Source organism: Condylostylus longicornis, unplaced genomic scaffold, assembly GCF_029603195.1.
Source record: "Condylostylus longicornis isolate FDR11 unplaced genomic scaffold, ASM2960319v2 ptg000022l, whole genome shotgun sequence".
Classification (NCBI taxonomy): Eukaryota; Metazoa; Arthropoda; class Insecta; order Diptera; family Dolichopodidae; genus Condylostylus; species Condylostylus longicornis.
The window spans coordinates 2,949,213-2,968,258 of NW_026577991.1; the positions used below are offsets into that span (position 1 = coordinate 2,949,213).

The 19,046-nt window shown below is 20.5% G+C and overlaps 1 protein-coding gene across 2 annotated transcripts in view; it reads right to left on the reverse strand.

Moving 5' to 3' along the window:
- Positions 1–12,020: 12,020 nt before the first annotated feature.
- The window catches only part of LOC129606970 (homeodomain-interacting protein kinase 2-like), a 36,950-nt gene continuing 29,924 nt past the window's right edge, over positions 12,021–19,046 (reverse strand). For both annotated transcript variants that reach the window (XM_055517624.1, XM_055517625.1), the window contains exons 3-12: positions 17,459–17,712; positions 17,035–17,355; positions 16,822–16,922; positions 16,107–16,757; positions 15,698–16,004; positions 15,359–15,636; positions 14,937–15,127; positions 13,214–14,850; positions 12,914–13,093; positions 12,021–12,725 (exon numbers count right to left, since the gene is read on the reverse strand). In XM_055517624.1, the coding sequence (XP_055373599.1) occupies positions 12,959–13,093; positions 13,214–14,850; positions 14,937–15,127; positions 15,359–15,636; positions 15,698–16,004; positions 16,107–16,757; positions 16,822–16,922; positions 17,035–17,355; positions 17,459–17,712 (3,875 nt within the window). In that variant the 3' untranslated portion in view covers positions 12,021–12,725; positions 12,914–12,958. The remainder of the gene's footprint in view (positions 12,726–12,913; positions 13,094–13,213; positions 14,851–14,936; positions 15,128–15,358; positions 15,637–15,697; positions 16,005–16,106; positions 16,758–16,821; positions 16,923–17,034; positions 17,356–17,458; positions 17,713–19,046) is intronic.

Here is a 19,046-nt window from a genome sequence, read left to right on the forward strand (position 1 = left end):
TAACTAATAACTTTAACTTTTATTCTATTGTGAATTAATTTATATAACACATACAATTTTTGTTTTGTTTTTGTATATGTAAATATTACTAAATGCTACGAAATATTTGTTAAATTCTAAAAATGTTATTTATATTTATTTTTAATTAGAAAATAGAAATTAAAATATTTATAAAATAATTTTGTCTTCAATTAATTATGGCTTTTATTTTTTTTTTTTTTTTGTATTTCTAACATAATTTTCTTATAAGTTTTTAATTTTTTTTATATATTTTATGTATTTTTTCTTTTAATTTTTGAATATATATAAATTTGTATCATTTTTTTGCAAAAAATGGACGGTAGTTATTGGATTTTCTTTTTTAATTTTTTATTTTTATTTTTTGCATATAATCAAAATTTATAAAAAGCTTGCTTAAATTTAAAAAAAAAAATTTTAATTTAATAATAAAATAAACGAATATTAAGTAAAAAGTCTATGTTATATAGAGAAATATTAACAGTGTTGACCATTGATACAGGAACATTTAAAAATTTTTTTTCGAATATTTAAAATATTTAAGTTTGAAAAATGTTTTTTTTTACAACACACAAATTTTCGTCATTGATTCGAAATTTTAAATTTAATTTTTAAAATTTTATACATATTTAATATTTCTTCCCGTTTTCAATTATTCTTGTTATATTACAAAAGCCCCGTATGATTTGGATAGCCAGATAAGAGCTGTTATTTTCATTAAATTACATGAGCTATCGCTATAAAATTTGATTTTTTTTAAAAAGCTATTATTACAAAACTTGATTCTTCAAAAACCTATGAAATTGTTAATAAACATTATTCCTAATATTTGTAATTCTTCATATTATATAAAATTAATGAAGAAATTTCGTGAATAAATTTCTAAAAATTAAATAATTTGATATTCCGAAATGAACGTATGAATGGATACAATATTATTAGAATTATAATTATTTCTCTATTTAATTTAGACTAATTTATAATATTCTTATAATTTTTATCTTGTAGGAAGGAATTAAATTGAAAATATAATATTTTCTCAGTGGGATTAAATATGTTATGTTTTATATATATATATTTTTTTTTATTTTTTTTGTTTCTTATATATTTTTTTTTATATTATTTTTCAATAATAAATCCAATTTTTGGTTAAGTATATTAAATTATTTTATTTTATTTATTAATTGGTCAGCATTTTTGTTAAAACGTTCTATTAAATAATGTAATTTTCAATATCATTTTAACAAATTATTTTCACTTTTTTTTTTTTTTTTTGGTCAAAAAATTTTCAGCTGTGTAATTTAATGTAATAACATTTTGATTTAAAAAGCTTAATCTATTATACATATTTATACGCATAATATATTTTAAATAATTAATTAAAAAAAAAATTCAAACAAAAATATTCAAGAAAAGAAACTAAAAACAATAATAAGAGGTTAAATACATTTTATTTAATAATTTTATAAAAGCCTTATGTATTTCAGTATAAAATTATATAATCATAGTTTACAAAATACATTTCTATAATTAATATTTAAACATGTTCATATAAACATTTAAAAGTGTAAAGAAAATTTTATTCTTTCATTTTAATATGTTTTAAAAAAAAATTTTTTTTTTTCTTGATTAAATAATCAATAATGTTAAATGAAATTTTGTTTGAAAATTAAATATTTTACATTTAATATATTTATGAAAAATATACATTTATAATTAATTTTCAAAAAACATTTTTAATATTTTACAATAACAAAATATATTGTTATATTGTGTAAAAAAAAAATATAGCCAAATGATAACCTCACGTATTACGGAAGATATGGAAAATATGTTTTAATAAAATTAAAATGATAATTTTTTAATATAAAAACTAAATAGATTTTGTATTATAAATTGAACAAAATTAATATTATAATTCATGACAACAAAAATGAAAAAAGGGTAATGAAAAATTAAGATTAAGAAAGTTTTGAAGTAATCAAAGTAAATTTACACTTAGATTCTTAAAATATTTCTAAAATTTTTAATATATTAAAATTAATTAAATTTTAATTTAATATTAGCAAAATTTATAATACTTTGTCTTGTAGTTAATTGAATTAAAACAATAATCTGTACAATAAATATAAAATAAATATTTGAAATAATCAGTCAATAGCATTTTCCCCAATTAAATTAAGTAGAATTCTCAAGAAAATTCACACTATTTCTAATTTCAAAAATTATTAGAAATTTAAATTTTTGTGTATTTTTTTTTTTATTTTAATTCTTGAATATTTTAATTATTAAATTAATTTCTGTAATAATATTTCTTCTTCATTTATATTTTAATAAAATACGTACAATAAATTACATTCTTTTTACGAATTTCAAATTGAATTTTGAGTAATTTAGTTAAAAAATAAAAAAAATATTTAAAATTTTTGTTTGTTTTTTTCTTTATTTCTTGTATTTATTAAAGATACGTAAGGATGTCCTGAAACTCTTAATATTAAACATAATTTTCATATTTTTTTGGCTAATATAATAACTTTACAAATATTCATATTTTATGCAATAAAAGTATATATAAAAAAAAAATTATTTTAATATTTCTACATCATTTTATATTTTTTTTTTTTTTGAAATATTATGTATGTATATTTAATAATTTAGTATTTTAAATTAAATATATTAATTGTAATTTTAAAGTACTTTAAAATCTGATAATTTTAAGCTCAATAATAGATGTATATATATGTATTTATAGAGAATTATGTAAGTTATATAACAGTGAACATAAAAAAGAGGGATTTGAATTATTTAATAATAGATTATTAAATTAAATTTTTTTTTCTTTTGTACATTCTTATTTATTGTTTATTTTTAGTCTAGTAAAATGTTATGTTAATTTTTTTTTCTTTTATTCATTTTATTTATTATATTTACAATTATATTTTCATTTAAGATTCTTTCTATAAATTAAATATTTATCTACTGTATTTCTTAATTATACATATTTTTTATTTTATTTTTTTATTTGAATAAGTGTTGAAACATTTCAAAAAAAAAAATTTTTCTTTTTTTCATTTTGGAACATGGAAGTCTTTAAAGTTTCGTTATCTTGTTTTAGACACAAGCATATTATATTTTAAAAAAAAAAAAACATATTATGTACATATTAAATACAATAATTTTACTTTTCTTATAAATATTTCTTGGTTTTTAATTAAGAATTTATACTAAGTAATTTTTATTTTGGTATTTTCTCTAAATTATTATTTATTAAATATAATAGTAATTATTATTTTGTAGGTGTATTGCATCTATTATTTTATTTTTGCAAATATTTAATTAGTTAATACAGTTTTGATTTTTTATTTTTAATTTATATTGTGTTACACGTTTTTTTTTTTTTGTTAATTTATATAATACTTTTTTTAATTAAGAATAAACCTAATAAGGGTGAAATTTCAATTAACATCAATTCCTGTTTTTTTAACTTGGTGTTTATTTAATATTTGATTAATTGTGTGATTTTATTATTTAATTATAATAATTAATAAATTTTCTTTATTTTGTTTTTTTTTTTTTTTTATATATTTATGTACTAGTTACATTTTAAAATATTATTTAGTAATATATGAAAAAAAAAATAATAGAAATTAAAAGAAAACAAAAAATAAAATAAAATTGTGATTACATGAGTTGTAATTTTTTAAATAAATTTTTTTTTATATATTTTTGATTTTTAAATAAAATTTTAAGTAGACTATGAAATTAATTTTTGTATAATTCAATTATTTTTATATAATATGTTATTAAAAATGCAGTATTAGTTTTTTTTTTAATATTAAATAATGTCCTCATTTAAAATCTGATAAATCTGGTAAATAGGAAATTATAGCATAATTAATATTTTATGTATGAAATTTTTATTTTGATTAGCTAAGCCAAGATCAATTAAAATTTATCCAACAAGGTTTTATTGGTAATGATCAAGTAAGCTAAGAATTAATGACTAAAGACATTAATAGAAATAAAATTTTAAATGACCATTGAATTTCATTATTGTAAATTATTTGAATGGTTTTCCTTTAACATTCTTCTGGTTCAGTATGAAATTCCCTTTTCTTATTTTATTTTTGAATTTCTTTTTTTGAATTTTGATTAAATCTTAAGTTGTTTATCTCAATACTATACTTCCTCTTTGAATAATATTAATTCCAATACTGTACGTTCTTCTTTCAATTTTCATATTTAAATTCATCTTTCTTTTCATAAATTCATTTAGAATTCCTCTTCCTAAAAAAAAAAAACACAAAACCGGAAAATATTTTCATTAAAATTTTTTATTAAATTTCAGTATAATAAAACTTGCATATTCGGATTTTTAATATCCAAAATAAATCTGAGAAGAAATGCAAAACAAATCTGATTCATTTGATTTCAAAAAATTGGAATTTATTCATGTAGCTATAAATGTGAATAATAATTTAATTTTAAATAAAAAATAAAAAAAATATAAAATAAATTGTAAACTGAAAATAAAATTATATTTGATATGATGAAAAATAAAATAAAACAAAAATATTTATGCAATTTTTCCAATAATTATTGTGTTTTATTAATAATATAATTTGTAATTTTTTTTTTTTTTTAAATTTTTTTTTCTTCTTTGCAGTAATTTATTTTTTATAATAATATGTGGTTGTGTAAAATATAATATTATGTTTATATAATAATTTTTTTGCTTCAAAATAAAATAAAATATATAAAACGAACGAATTTATAAATTTTTTGATTAACAAACTGAAAAGTATAAAAAAGTATAAATAAAAAGAATTAATAAATTCTTTATTTTTATCATCTTTGTTTTTCAATGAATATTATTTAAAAATATTGTTTTTGACATAATAATATTAAAGTAATTAATAACTTATTAATTAAAAAAAAAATTACTATTTATTTTGCAATTGTTACAATAAGAAAAATTGTATGCATGTTTATATAATTTTATAATAAAGGATTTTTAAAAAAAAAAAAAGTAAACAAATCTATTTAAAAAATTATATTTTTATCATAATTTACAAATAATATTTTATTTTTAATTACATGATTTAATTATATAATATATAAAAAAAAAAAGGAAAAGCATAATTAATAAGATTGTACAATTACTACACGTTTTTGTTTTTTTTTTTTTGTAATTAAAAATATTTTCCATTTACATTAATGTTATACACTTAAAATTCTAAAACAAAAATTGTTAAAGTTCTAAAATAATAGTAAATATTTGTTTTTATTTTATTTCCCCACTTAAAAGTACTTAGTATTAGTATTTACACAAAAAAAAAAAATAAAAAATTAAAATTAAAAAGAAAATACACAAAATTGGTAGTTATTTAAAATAAAAATATAAACTTTCGAATTATTAAAGTTTTCTTCAGTTCAATAATAATTTTCATTTTGTAAATTTTGTAAACAAAATCTTTTGAAATTTTGATTACTTATTTAAGAAATCAAAAATAATATTTTTAAACTTTGAATTGAAAAGAAGAAACATTTATTTTTTTGTTTTGAGTTTTAGGAATTTGTTAGCGTAAAACTAGAATCATAAAAATAATTCTTGTACGATGTATTCAAAACTTAATTTAATGAATCATTAAAAAAATTATTTTAAATCACGACATCCCCTCGAGAGTTTTTTTTTTTTTAGAAACGCAATATTCATATTAAATTGACATTCAAAAAAAAAAAAAAAACAAAAATATTTAAATTTTTTTTTTGAATAATTTTATTGTATACATATTTGAATTTATAATATTTTAATTCATTAAAATTTGAAAGCTCGAGAGAATTTACTAATATAAATTTAATTTTTGAAATACATACTATTTTTGAATAGTATTTGGAAAGTTTTGCAAACTTTTATGTTTGTTTTTTTTTGTGTAATATAATTTTCTTAAATTGAGAAATTATAAATCTTAAATATTTAATATAAAACCTTTTTTTATTTTAAGTTACAAATTCTATATTAAAATTTTGAACACTAATAAATCATTTTCTATTGATAAATTATGTATTTTTTTTTTTTTTAAAATTATGTTTCTTACTAAACAACAATGTCATTTTACGACTTCTAATTAATTATTTAAAAAAAAATTTATTCAAATTGAAAATGTGCTTAAATATTTCGTCTTGAATTAAAAGAAAAAATTTCTATTTAATTTACATATATTTTCTTTATTATTAATTTTTTTTTTCATTTTCTTACAAAATTTTTTTTTCATTTTTATTTATTTGAACTGAAAATTTATTGTGTTTTTTCTTTTTTTGAATTTCTTTTTTTTAAAAATTATTACTTTTATTTAATGTCTATTCATGTTTAATTTTAATATTTTAATAATCAGTCAAGCTTAATACAAAATACATAACACAAAATTTTATTTTTTAATATTTAATTGTTATTTTTGAGGACATTAATTATAATATTATTTCATACATATTCTATAAATAAATTTTACCCGTGTATCTATTTTATATATTATGTAAGAATAACCATATTTTTGTTAATAACACCACATTTTGTTTTATAATATTAAAGTTTTATAATACAATTATTATTAAACAAAAAATATATATTTCTATTTTATTGAATTTATTTTTATTTATGTAAAATTATAATTGCAACCAAAATTTTTATATAAATTATACTTATTTATTTGGAACAAAGTAAATTTTTGTTTTTTTTTTTAAAGAATTTCGAGTGACGATATTTATATTTGCATACTACTATTTTAACTCTAAAATAATCCTGATATTTTAATATATAGTGGCAGAAAATTATAAAAAATATTAAATTTATTTTTGCTTAAAATAACAATAAAATATTTATTGAGTGCTTTTAGTAAATTTATATTAATTGGAATCAAAGAGACCACCAATTTATAAAAAATTTAAGTTGTTTTTTTTTTTTTTTTAAATAATTTTCTTTAACTATTTTTCTTTAAATGTGCTTTTTGAAATCACTTTTTTTTCATCTCTAAAAAATTAATTACATATTGGAAATTTTACTTTTTTTAAATATTTTTGATAATTTTTAGTATTATTAGTATTTTAAATTTGAATTATTTAATATACATTGATTACCATTTCTTAAATAAAAAAAAAAAAATTATTTATTGTTATTTTAACATTTTTATTTTTGTTTTAACTACACAAAAAATTATATCAAATACATAATTCTTTTATAGAACAATTTTTATGTGTTAATAATAATTATTTTTATAGGTGTTAATCAATTTATAATATATATATATATTGTGTTTTCCTTTTATCGTATTTGTTTTATTTTTAATTATTTTTTTTTAATGCAACTACCACTTATAGATAATGTAAATTATATAAATGATTATTCTACATATATATAAACATATTTATTATTATATAATAAAAATTTTTAATTATCTTAATAATAAAATATAAAAAAAAAAATATTTGTTTATTTTAAAAAAAAAATCATCCAAGGCTTTATAAAACGTAGTATAATTAGTATATAATACTCTATTACAATTTACAGTATGTACTATTAATTAATTATATTAAAAATGTATTACAAATCTCCCATAATTACTACAAATATTTAACATTTTAATTATTACAATATTAATTTTGCACATTAAAAATTGAACCCAAAAAAAAAAAAATTAATTTTATATTTTAGTATGTCTGAATAAGTATAATATTTTAATTGATTTTATGTATTCATATTTATAACTAACACTAAAAGGAAAACTTTTAAAAAAAAAAAAAACAGAAAGAACATTAGAAATAAAAACACAAACCGCTAATAATTTCTTAAAAAAATTACTAAATTAATTTAATATTGATTAATTATTTTTACGTCTTGTTTTATTTGAATACTTAATTATATACCACAATGAGTGAATTATTAATGAAATGTATACAAGTTATATTAAATAAAGAACAAATTATACTTAAGCAAGAAAATAAATTTTTTTAATTCAAATGACAGAGTTCGAAAATGTGTTAGAAAAAAAAAAAAACAATTGTAGAAAATAAACAAATATTGACCAAAACTATTAAAACGGCTTACCGAAATAAAAAACGAATCTTGGACATTATTTTTGGCAACAAAAAATCAACAAATATTATCAACAGATTGCTTATCAAAAGGCTATTGTAATTTAATGCTATTTGAAAATATAAAAAGTATAACTTAAAGTTAGAGTACTGCATATAGCCAAAATTTATTGAACTTTATAATTTTCAAAATTAAAGAGGAAAAAATGTATACATATATCATATGGTATAAATGACATTGTAAGGATATAAAAAAATGAATGTTACATTATATATCCAAAATGTTATAACACAATATATCTAACGATATTTATAATATTTTTTTTTTCTTTATATTTTTATTTTTTCTTAATATCCTTATAATTTAAATTTATACTTTATGGGGGTAGAGGGGTTAATAAGGCATTTTCTGTAAAACAAAGTTACTTTTTTTTTTTGTTTAAAATTTGTTAAAAATTCTTTGTTTTCTTTATTTTTTTTTATTTTTTGTTATCTAAACCTCTATTTTTATTATATTGTAATTAATTTTTTATTATGTATTTTTATTTAAATTTTCTTCAATGTTTTTAGGTACAAAAAAATTACATTCATCTATATATCATAAAATTTTAATGTTGATTAGTACATTCTAATATTTGTAGTTATTTTTTTTTTTTATACATATATAAATTTTTGTTAAATTATATTATGTAGTTTACATTTTTTTAAATTAATTCGTATATAATTTGGGTATGGTCACTTAAACCTATAACAAAAAAGAAAAATTGAGATTTAATAAAATTTTTTTAAGCATATTAAAAGAACTTAGTTAAAAAATTTTGAATTTTATAGAATGAGAATTAATCGAATGAAACATAAAAATTAGAATTGGAAATAAAGAAAATTTATTTTCATGTCGTTATTACTTAATACCGAAAGATAACCGAAATAATTTAACTCAAGTGATATAAATAATAAATCGTGACCAAAAAATTATTAAACCTGAAAAAAAAAAAATTCTTAAATATATTATAATATCTGTAATTATTAATTTCATTATAAATAATATTAGTTATGAAGCCAATTATTGTACTTAAAATATATGAATTTATTACACATATAATTTGTTTTCTGTTTTATACTTGTAATTATTAAGAATATAATAATAAAAAAGTTACTTTTATTTTCGAAATTGTGTTCTATATTTTATATTGTTTTTGTTTTAAATTTATACTAACAATTCTATTCTAAAATTTATTAAAACAATCCTACGTTAAGGTGGTCTGGTATGTAGCAATACAATCAAAAATTAAAAAAAAAACAAAAAAAACCAATCCTGATATTAAATTTTTAATTATTCTTTATTTAATAGCTGCTAAATTTATTGTAATTTATATTAATAATTCTATTATAAATGGACAAAAGTATTTCTTTCCGTAAGTTTTCATTGAAATTAACATTTTTTTTTCTTACATTTTTCTTAACATTTTTATGCTTATGCATTATTAGTATCAAATTTATATTTTCGAAATTTTCTTTTTTTCCTATTTTTCATATTTTATTTTTCTATTTGGCTATCTTTCGCATCCAATTTCTTTCTTTCAAATTTATATATGAACAAAAAAAAACCTATCAGTTTCTTTTGTGATTAGACAGTCTCATTAATTTTTTAATATCTAAAACATTATTGAATAAAATAATTAGATTAGTGATTAAAATAATTTTTAAGTTTATTTACGTGTATGTATTTTGTCTTTGCATATTTAAATTTTTTGATAATGCTCTTCTTTTAATAATGAAAATTTTGTATTTATTTGAATAAAATGAAAATAATTATGTTTTTGAACATTTTTAATTTTTTTTTATTTAATAAATTTCTAATATTTTCTATTATATTTCGCTCCCTTTAATTTAAAATCTTTTATAGAAATTTTTAATGTTATTAATTTAATATTGTAAAATGTGCAATATAAATTAATACTGCTAATATTAAAACAAAAAAAAAGTAAAGTTTATTAATAATAAGAAAATATTTATTATAATACACTACGTTTTTTATAAATGGTTATTTTTACGTAATATTATTCAAGAGTTTGTAATTTGTGGTTATTCAAATACAAATTTGAGTTAAAATAAAAAAATCGAATTTCTAGAAAATGAAGCAAAGAAAATAATATTTTGAATGATTTTTTATATTAATACACTAAACAAAGAAATTCTTTAAGTATTTGATTAGAATAAATATATTGTTTATGTTAAAAAATATATATATACTCGTATATATATACATATGTATATAATATAGAGGCAATAACTATAAAGCTGTAATTGACAAGCTATCTGATATTTTTTTACAATTATCATTTAATAATTAACATATTCTAAAAGACAAAAAATAGAAATTTCCTGCGTAATTTTTCTAAAATACATAAATCAAACTTTTAATATTATATTATTAATATTTTAAATATTGTAGTATATACGATTTATAATAATAATGTGCCATATAGCATGAATAAGTTTTATAATCATATAACATGAAAATTATATTCAAAACATTTTAGTATATTATTAAAATTATTTTTATTATTACAAAAAAATTAGAATGTATATATATTTATACAAAATTTTGCAATTATTAAATAGAAATCAGGAAATATATGTTACTCATTTCTTTCCCCATTATTAAAATATAATTATTTTATGTTTTTGGCTTGCATCACAATTTTTAATTATCTATTCAAAAACATATAAAAATTGATAACATTTTTATCAGAATTATTTAACTTTATTAATTTTCAATTTAATAAAAATTAAAGATATTTCATATACAAGTGTATGCAATGAATACCTTCATAATGAAAAGTCTTGCAAAATTTTTGAATATTAAATAATAAAGAATTTAAAAGAAAGCAAACTGGTGCTAAATATTGAAAAAAATATTTTGTTTCTTTGTCTTGTAATCTTTGAAAAATTTTAGGAATGCAGCCGATTTTATTTTGATTTTCTCCTTTAACTACACAAAATGTTCAATTCTTTTTCGAATTGATTTAAATTTTATTAATCATAATATGTAATATATATGTATGCATGTTTAATTTTTAAATTAAAAATCTAAATATTATTAAGATTAAATTTAAATATCTTATTAGAATTATGTATAATATATTTTTTTCCTTTCAATACAAAAATAAAAATTTAAAAATGAAACTATAAAAACAATCTAATATTATATATTAGTACAATTCTAAGTTAATATACAAATAGCCATCATAAGCTCCAAAAAAAAAACTTATTTAATTAAACATATAAAAATCTGCTAAAATTTATAATCTTGAAAACAAAACGAAAATTAAAAGAATATATTATATAAATTTATACGCACTCTATGCATTTGTTTACATGTAAATTAATTAAAAACATTAATTTTAATTTTTTTTTATATAATGTATTTTTGTTTTCTTTTTTTAACTACTATTAGTTCTCGTATATGTATATATAAATTTTTTAATACAATTATAATTTAAAGTGCGTTTATTAACGCTAATTTCACACAATAATTTGTTTAAAATTTCTTTTTTAAATTTAGTTATTTTTAATAGGTTTTTTTCAAAATGTAAATTTATTAAATTTAAACTTAAAAATAAATCAAATATTATTCTTGAATATATTCATTAATATATAAATAAAAATAAGATTTATAAGATTATTAAAGAAAAAAAAAATATTATTTTCCAATAGAAAAAAATTATTAGACAAAAATATTTACAATTATGTAATTATAAATGTAAAAATATAGCTATATTAAAATAAAAAAAATTATAACTCAAACTAAATATTAGTCAAAAATCAATATATATATATATAATCATTTTTTATTATTTTGCAATTTTTAAGCAAATATTAAAAAAAAATTATTGACTAATTACTTAAAATATACAATTTTTCTGCTTTTTGTAATTAATTACAAATTTTAATATACACTTATCAATATATCGATTTTTTTTTACTACATTAATATTTTGATATATATGTATGTATTAGACATAATTAACATTAGAGACATTAGAGACAAAAATTCTATATTAGCATATCAAAAGAAAAAAAAAATTAATTAATATAAAAAATACAAAATAATTTTATAGAGTGCCTTTCTTCATCTATAATTTCAAATTAATATTAAGTTTCCATGGACATTTTTACAATCATTTAACTCCAAAATTATTTTTCTTTTTCCTTTTGCTACTTTACATACGTTATTAATTATTTTGACGTTAACATGAACTATATAAACAAAAATTCATTAATTTTAAACAAAAATTTTAAAATACGTTTCCCACTGAAATTTCATTTATTTTTGTTTAATTTGGAAGATGTTATTTCAGCTTATTTATTGCAAACTGGAACAGTAAATCAACTCATGGTGTGTATACTTTCCAAAAATATTTCACTATTCACCATAAAATATTCTGTTGGTATGAATTTTAATTTACAATGGTTTCAACTTTTTATTGCTGTTATTCTCAAAGATAATTGAAGAATTTATTGAGGTTGTTGTTGTTTTCCTTTTCAGACAAATCTTGGATAGTATGCTATCGTACCATAATGATAGCACAGAATTTTTTAATTCAAGTAATTCACTAAAATATAATTATCAAGCTTTTAATAAAGTTACATATAATTTAAGAATTTAATATATATTCACTTCAAATAATATTTAATGTAAACATTTATATAATTTAAATTAAATATTATATGAAAATTGATATAATATTTACTAAAAACAAAACAACCATAAAAATTAAAATTTTTAACATAAAAGACTCACGTAGTTTATTTAATTTTTTTTTTAATTTTTCGCCGTTTCTTTTTCTTATTCTCCATACCATATATTTGCTGGAGCATAATGAGAATGTTTATTTGCCACTTGAGCTGGACTTAAAGGACCAAATTGACTATATTGTGTAGGAAACTGTATATGGGCTGGAAGTGGATGTGATGGCAAAACCTAATGCATAAATATTAAAATATTAAAGTAATTCTTATTACAAGTTCATTAAAGTTATTGTAATGCAAGCAAATAGAAAAATAAATAATTTTATTATATAATTATGTTTTTAAATACTACCTGTCGATTTGAAGCATTATGAGCTGGAGGCGGAACAACTCTATTATAATTTTGATAAGGTGGTTGGGAAACAAAAACTGTTGGTCTGGTGTACATTTCTCTTTGGGCTGCGTAAATTTCTGACGTAGGTGGAGCAGCGGCAGCCGCTGCTGCTAAAACAGCTTGCTGTTGATTTGCTGTTGCAGCGGCGGCCGCAGCTGCAATATATGCCGATGCTTCTCGTTTATGATGATGTGCTGGGGCAGGTGCCCAAGATGACCTTTTATCCAATTGTTGAGAATAATCATAAAATTCGGTAGGTTCTTGTTTGGGGACATGAACATGGTGCGATGATGATACATTATTTGAATTATTCGATGAATTACTACTGTTACCTTGGTTTCCCGAATTGCTATTTGAGTTCATATTGTTGCCACTTGAATTTCCACTTAAAAGACATTCATTTTGAGCCATTGCTAAAATCCTTTTTTTCTGAGATTGGCCAGGCTCATATTTCACATTTGATGGGTTATATTTTGGACTTGTACGTGTTCTTTGATCAACTTGCAAAGTCTGTATTGGTGGAGGCTGTTGCTGCAATTGCTGTGATTGTTGTTGCTGCTGTTGCTGTTGTTGCTGATGTTGCTGATGCTGCTGATGATGTTGTTGATGCTGCTGATGTTGTTGAACATGATGATGATGATCAACTATTTGTTGTGGCGTTTCAGGAATTTGTTGATGTGTTTGTTGCTGCTGATGATGTTGAATATTCATATCGCGAACATCATTATCTTCCCCAATTGTAACACATGCAGAGTTTATTACATTTTTACGGTGCTTTTGATTTAAATTATTTGAACTGCTAGTAGATATATTCTTTTGGCTACTAGAATTATTATTGATAGCACCATTATTTCCATTTTGATGCTGATGATGGTTATGATATTGATGCATGTTATTATTTCCAGTATTATTGTTTTCTTGAATTTGAGCATTCTGTTGGTTGTGCCCGGATTGTGAACTATGTTGATGAGTTTGGCTATGAATATTATTTTGACCATGATGATGGTGGTTTTGAGGCTGTTGAGTTTGATTTTGCTGTTGTTGTTGAGGCTGCTGATGATGGTGATGATTCATATGCATATTCATCGATGAAGATTGGCTCTGATGAGCCGGTTGTTGATTATTCGACACAGAGTTGTGTCCGCCACTATTATTATTCCCGTTACCACTGCCACGACAGGAAGTTGACACTGTTTGTGACTGTGCGTGAGCACGTTGAACTTGCTTGTGGTGCACATGTGGGTGCTGGTGTTGATGCTGATGTTGATGCTGATGTTGATGTGGTGGCGGTGGTGGCTGTGGTTGTGGTTGTATTTGTACGGGTGGATCAGGAGATTCATCTTCACTATCTGATATTGTAATAACGGCCGTCGGCGATGGGGTATCGTGTATTGTTATTGTTTGTTGTTTAATTATATGACCCATCGGTTGATGTGTTCCAGTTGATATTTGATGTGGTGCATTATTATTATGACTGCTATTATGATATGATGAAGAACCCTGAACAGATTGATGCATCAAATTACCACCATTATGTTGAGTTGGCTGTTGTTGTTGATGATGGTGATGATGGTGGTGGTGGCTACTAATAGGATCTGCAAAAAGTGTTAATGTAATTATAAATTTGTTTTTAAGAGAAATAAAAGTGTAAAAGGTATTTTCGATCGATTGAAATTATTACTGTTTGAGGATGCCCCACCACTGCTGTAATAATTGCATTGAGGATGATTATGATACTGTTGCTGCTGTTGTTGCTGTTGTGGAGAAACATGTGTTCTGCTATATCTTTGCTGATGTGGCGGTGAGTTTTCTTTAACACGCTTCTTAACCGGAGAAAATTGATTTGTTTCCTTCTTTTCTTGCCTGGGAACGCTGAAACAAATTTAAAAAAAATTTGTTGCATTTACAATTTAAATTCAAATAACATTTCTCATTTTTTGATTACAAAACATTAAAACAAAAAATATATACATATGTACATATATGTGTTCTTTTATTTTAATTTTTGTAAAATGTTTGAGCTAAACATATGTACATATGTATGTAAATAAATAAAAAGAATGCATAATATTTGGTAAGTCTTTTATCTAAAATATAACTTACAATAAATGATGAACTGGAGACTCCTTCTTCGGTTCATGGCGTGGTAAATTCAAATGATGTTTTGGATATATTTCTTCAACATTCAAAAACGGTGCCGAGTCCACAATTAATGAGTGTTGAGGTGCTTGTTGAGGCCAGGATGGCACTAATGCCATTTGTCTGCCGGCATTTGGCCAAGCATTTGTTTGAACTCGATTTGTTAAAAGCATACGTTGACCTGAAGTCGGTTCTACCATTGAAACTGGAACAGGAACATTGACATATTGCTGTGGTGGTACCTACAAATGTCATTTTTAGAAATTAAAAATGATTTTCCCGCATTAATAATAAAACAATTACCTGTAATGGAGGTTGCATTGCAGCGCTACCAACCACAACATGTTTTGTTGGACTTGGCATAGCTTGATAAGTTGGCGGGCATAAAATATTTGAAACCAATTGATGTTGAAAGGTATCAGCCCTTGCATTAGTATATTGTCTTCCAACATTTCTGCCACCATATATTTGGTATAAACTCTCATAGGTTATTGGCCGTTCCCTTACCAAACGTTGAACTTGGCTTGAGAGTTGATTGTTTATAGTAAATGTCATATTTTCTGTTGTATTAGGTACGAAATTCGTAACGAGGGTCGACGTAGGTTGCACACTAAATATTTAACAAAAATTAAAAAAAAAAATATAATTTAAAAAAACGTAATTTTAAAAAGATGTAATTTCGATATTTCTAGAATTAGTAATTAATACTAACGTGTGAAAATCTCCTCGCCGACAAACTTCCATCATTTGTACCGATGCCTTAACATTATTACAATGAGCATAGTCTACCAAATGTGTTAATGTCGTAAATGAATGATTTAATGCTTCCGCTGGTGTTATTCTTCTCTCTTGATCGATAGTCAACATTCGTTTCAATAAATCAATAAATTCACGCCTATCCGTTTTTTCTGCTAATAACTGGCCACCTTCTAAATCAGTTGGTACATTTACTTGCCCAATATCATCCAAACAGTTAAAAATATATTTTCTTGCCTCTTTACTTTTTGTATTTGTTTCAGCCTCATGTTCTTCTGTTGTTTTTAATCTCCAAAACGGATAAGTTGAATCTACATCACGATAAAAGAATTTCGATGTTTTACTAGCATTATTTAACATATGCTCAGTGGGCAATCCTTGAGTTTGTGATATGTATCTAATTTGATCAAATTCTGATGAACCAGGATATAAAGGCCATCCTAAAAACAGTTCTGCCACAACACAGCCTAAAGACCACATATCAATTGCCTCGCAAAATGGTAAACCTAATATAATTTCTGGTGCCCTGTAATATCTTGATTGTAGATACGTATTGCAAACAGTTTTACTGACATGAGATGCACTACCAAAATCTATCACTTTTACTCTAAAATGATATAATTAAAAATATTATAAAATGTTAAATTGATATATTAAAGTAAGAAAATTACCTATAAGGCTGTCGAGCTGGATCGACTAACATTATATTTTCTGGTTTTAAATCTGCATGGATTAAACCAAGTTGTTTCAATTTTAGTAGAGCTGTCAGTACCTTTAAAAGGAAAGAGTTATTATTATTATAATTTCTTTTTCGAGAAAAAATATTTTTCATATTTTGAAATGAAATTATAATAAGTAAATTTTAAATTTTTATTTAAACTTACCTGTTGTAATATTGGCCTTATAAATTTTAATGGTAATGGTGAAAATTTATTTTGTTTTAAGAAATCATATAAATTTTGTTCCAACATTTCAAAAACCAAACATGTATGATTTTTATGTTGGAAACATTCAAAAGCTCGTACAAAATTAAATTCGTCAGCATTTTCTTGACTTAATCTTGATAAAATTGATACTTCAATTTGACCCTGGCGAGCATACGACGGATGATTTTTTAAAATTTTTATAGCAACAATTTCATTTGTACCACGTTTCCAACATTTTACAACTTGACCAAATGTTCCACGCCCTAAAAATTCTAAAACCTTAAAAAAAAATAAAAACAAAAAAAAAAGTATTTTTGTTAATATAACAAATAGAATATTAAAATATAATTTTAAATTATGTAGATAATTTGATATTATTTACTTCATATTCAGCTGAAAGAGAATATAAAACTTCATGTTGTACTAATTGATAATCTCCATCAGCTCCACTACTTGATCTTTTACTAGGGGGTTGCGTATTTGCATGCCCCCCAGATGTTGCTACTTTTGCATGCGCCGTTTTGATGCTGTTTGATGATGATGCTGCAGATGGAGCCGTAGTACTATTATTTGTTACTACAACTATACCACCGTTTCCACCCCCTATTGAAGAGTCGACGCAACCACAATCACAATCTAAAAATAAAATAAGAAAATTATAATATAACCAACTAAAGTAATTTTTTATATTACAAAACTATTTTAAAAACTATATACACATACATATATATGTTAAAATAATTATACATTTTAATTAGGTAAATAAGTAGCGTAAAATTATTTGTTATGTTCAAAAGCTAAAATAATTGACTTTGCAAATTTTTTTAAAATATTTTATTTTTCTTTATTTTATTATAGAATTTGGAAATTATTTAGTTAATTTTGAAAGTTCACAACTAAATGAATTTTCTTTTTTTTTGCTGTAAATATTTTATTTATGATTTTAATTTTTAAAATATTTGCATTAACCAAAAAAAAAAAACGCTTTTGTTAAGTTTGAGCAAGACGTAGAAGCTTTTAGTCTATATATATTTTTTTGTCTCTCATTTTTTTATTTTTACTTAATTTACAAAAATTCACAATAATTTTTGTGTTTTGTTTTTTTCAGTGTTCTTTGTGAAATAAAATACAAAAATAAAATTCTCTTGACTTCATTTCACAAAGAAATATTTTTAACAATTCGAATATTTTGTGACAAAGCATCGTTATTGGTAATAAAAAAACAATAACAATTTTTCACACTTAAATATTATGAATTTTATTTTTCTAAAATATTTAAAAAGAAATATTAATGTAAGTTTTTAGTAAATATTGCGTCTGAATTTTGAAACGAAGAGTTTTAGTCAACAAAATCATAAAATTTTTAAATGCACACAATGTAGACCTGAATTAAGCATAATTTGGAATTAAAATGAATTTAGATTAAGTACTAATGACAATTATTTTGTTTTTATATATAAAAATGATGTTTATTTAAAAAAAATCTAGTAAAAGTTTAAGTACTTATATTTTAGTATACAACATTTTTCTTAACCTTAAGAACTAATATTTGATCTTGAACCTCAAATTAATATTTAATAAAATATTTCAAAATACTTAATGTAATTTTTGTAAAATGTTACATTTGAGTACACCCAAGCGAATATTATTAAGTCGGTATGTTCTTTAACATTACCGTTAAGATGCAAACGACCAAACTTATTAGATGTGTGTACTACAACGAAACAAAATTTTAAGTACAAATTACAAATTGAGACTATAAGAATTAATCATTTAATTTATAATTTAATAATTACTTAAATTTATCAAAAAATTTCAACAATTCATGGACTTTAGTGAATTTATATGAAGGCGATATTCTATTTAATATTAAATTCTTTTTTAATTTTTCACTAAAAATTATAAAATTTCAATAGTAAAATAGTAAATATTTATACATATTTAATTACGATATAAAAATTTAATAATAA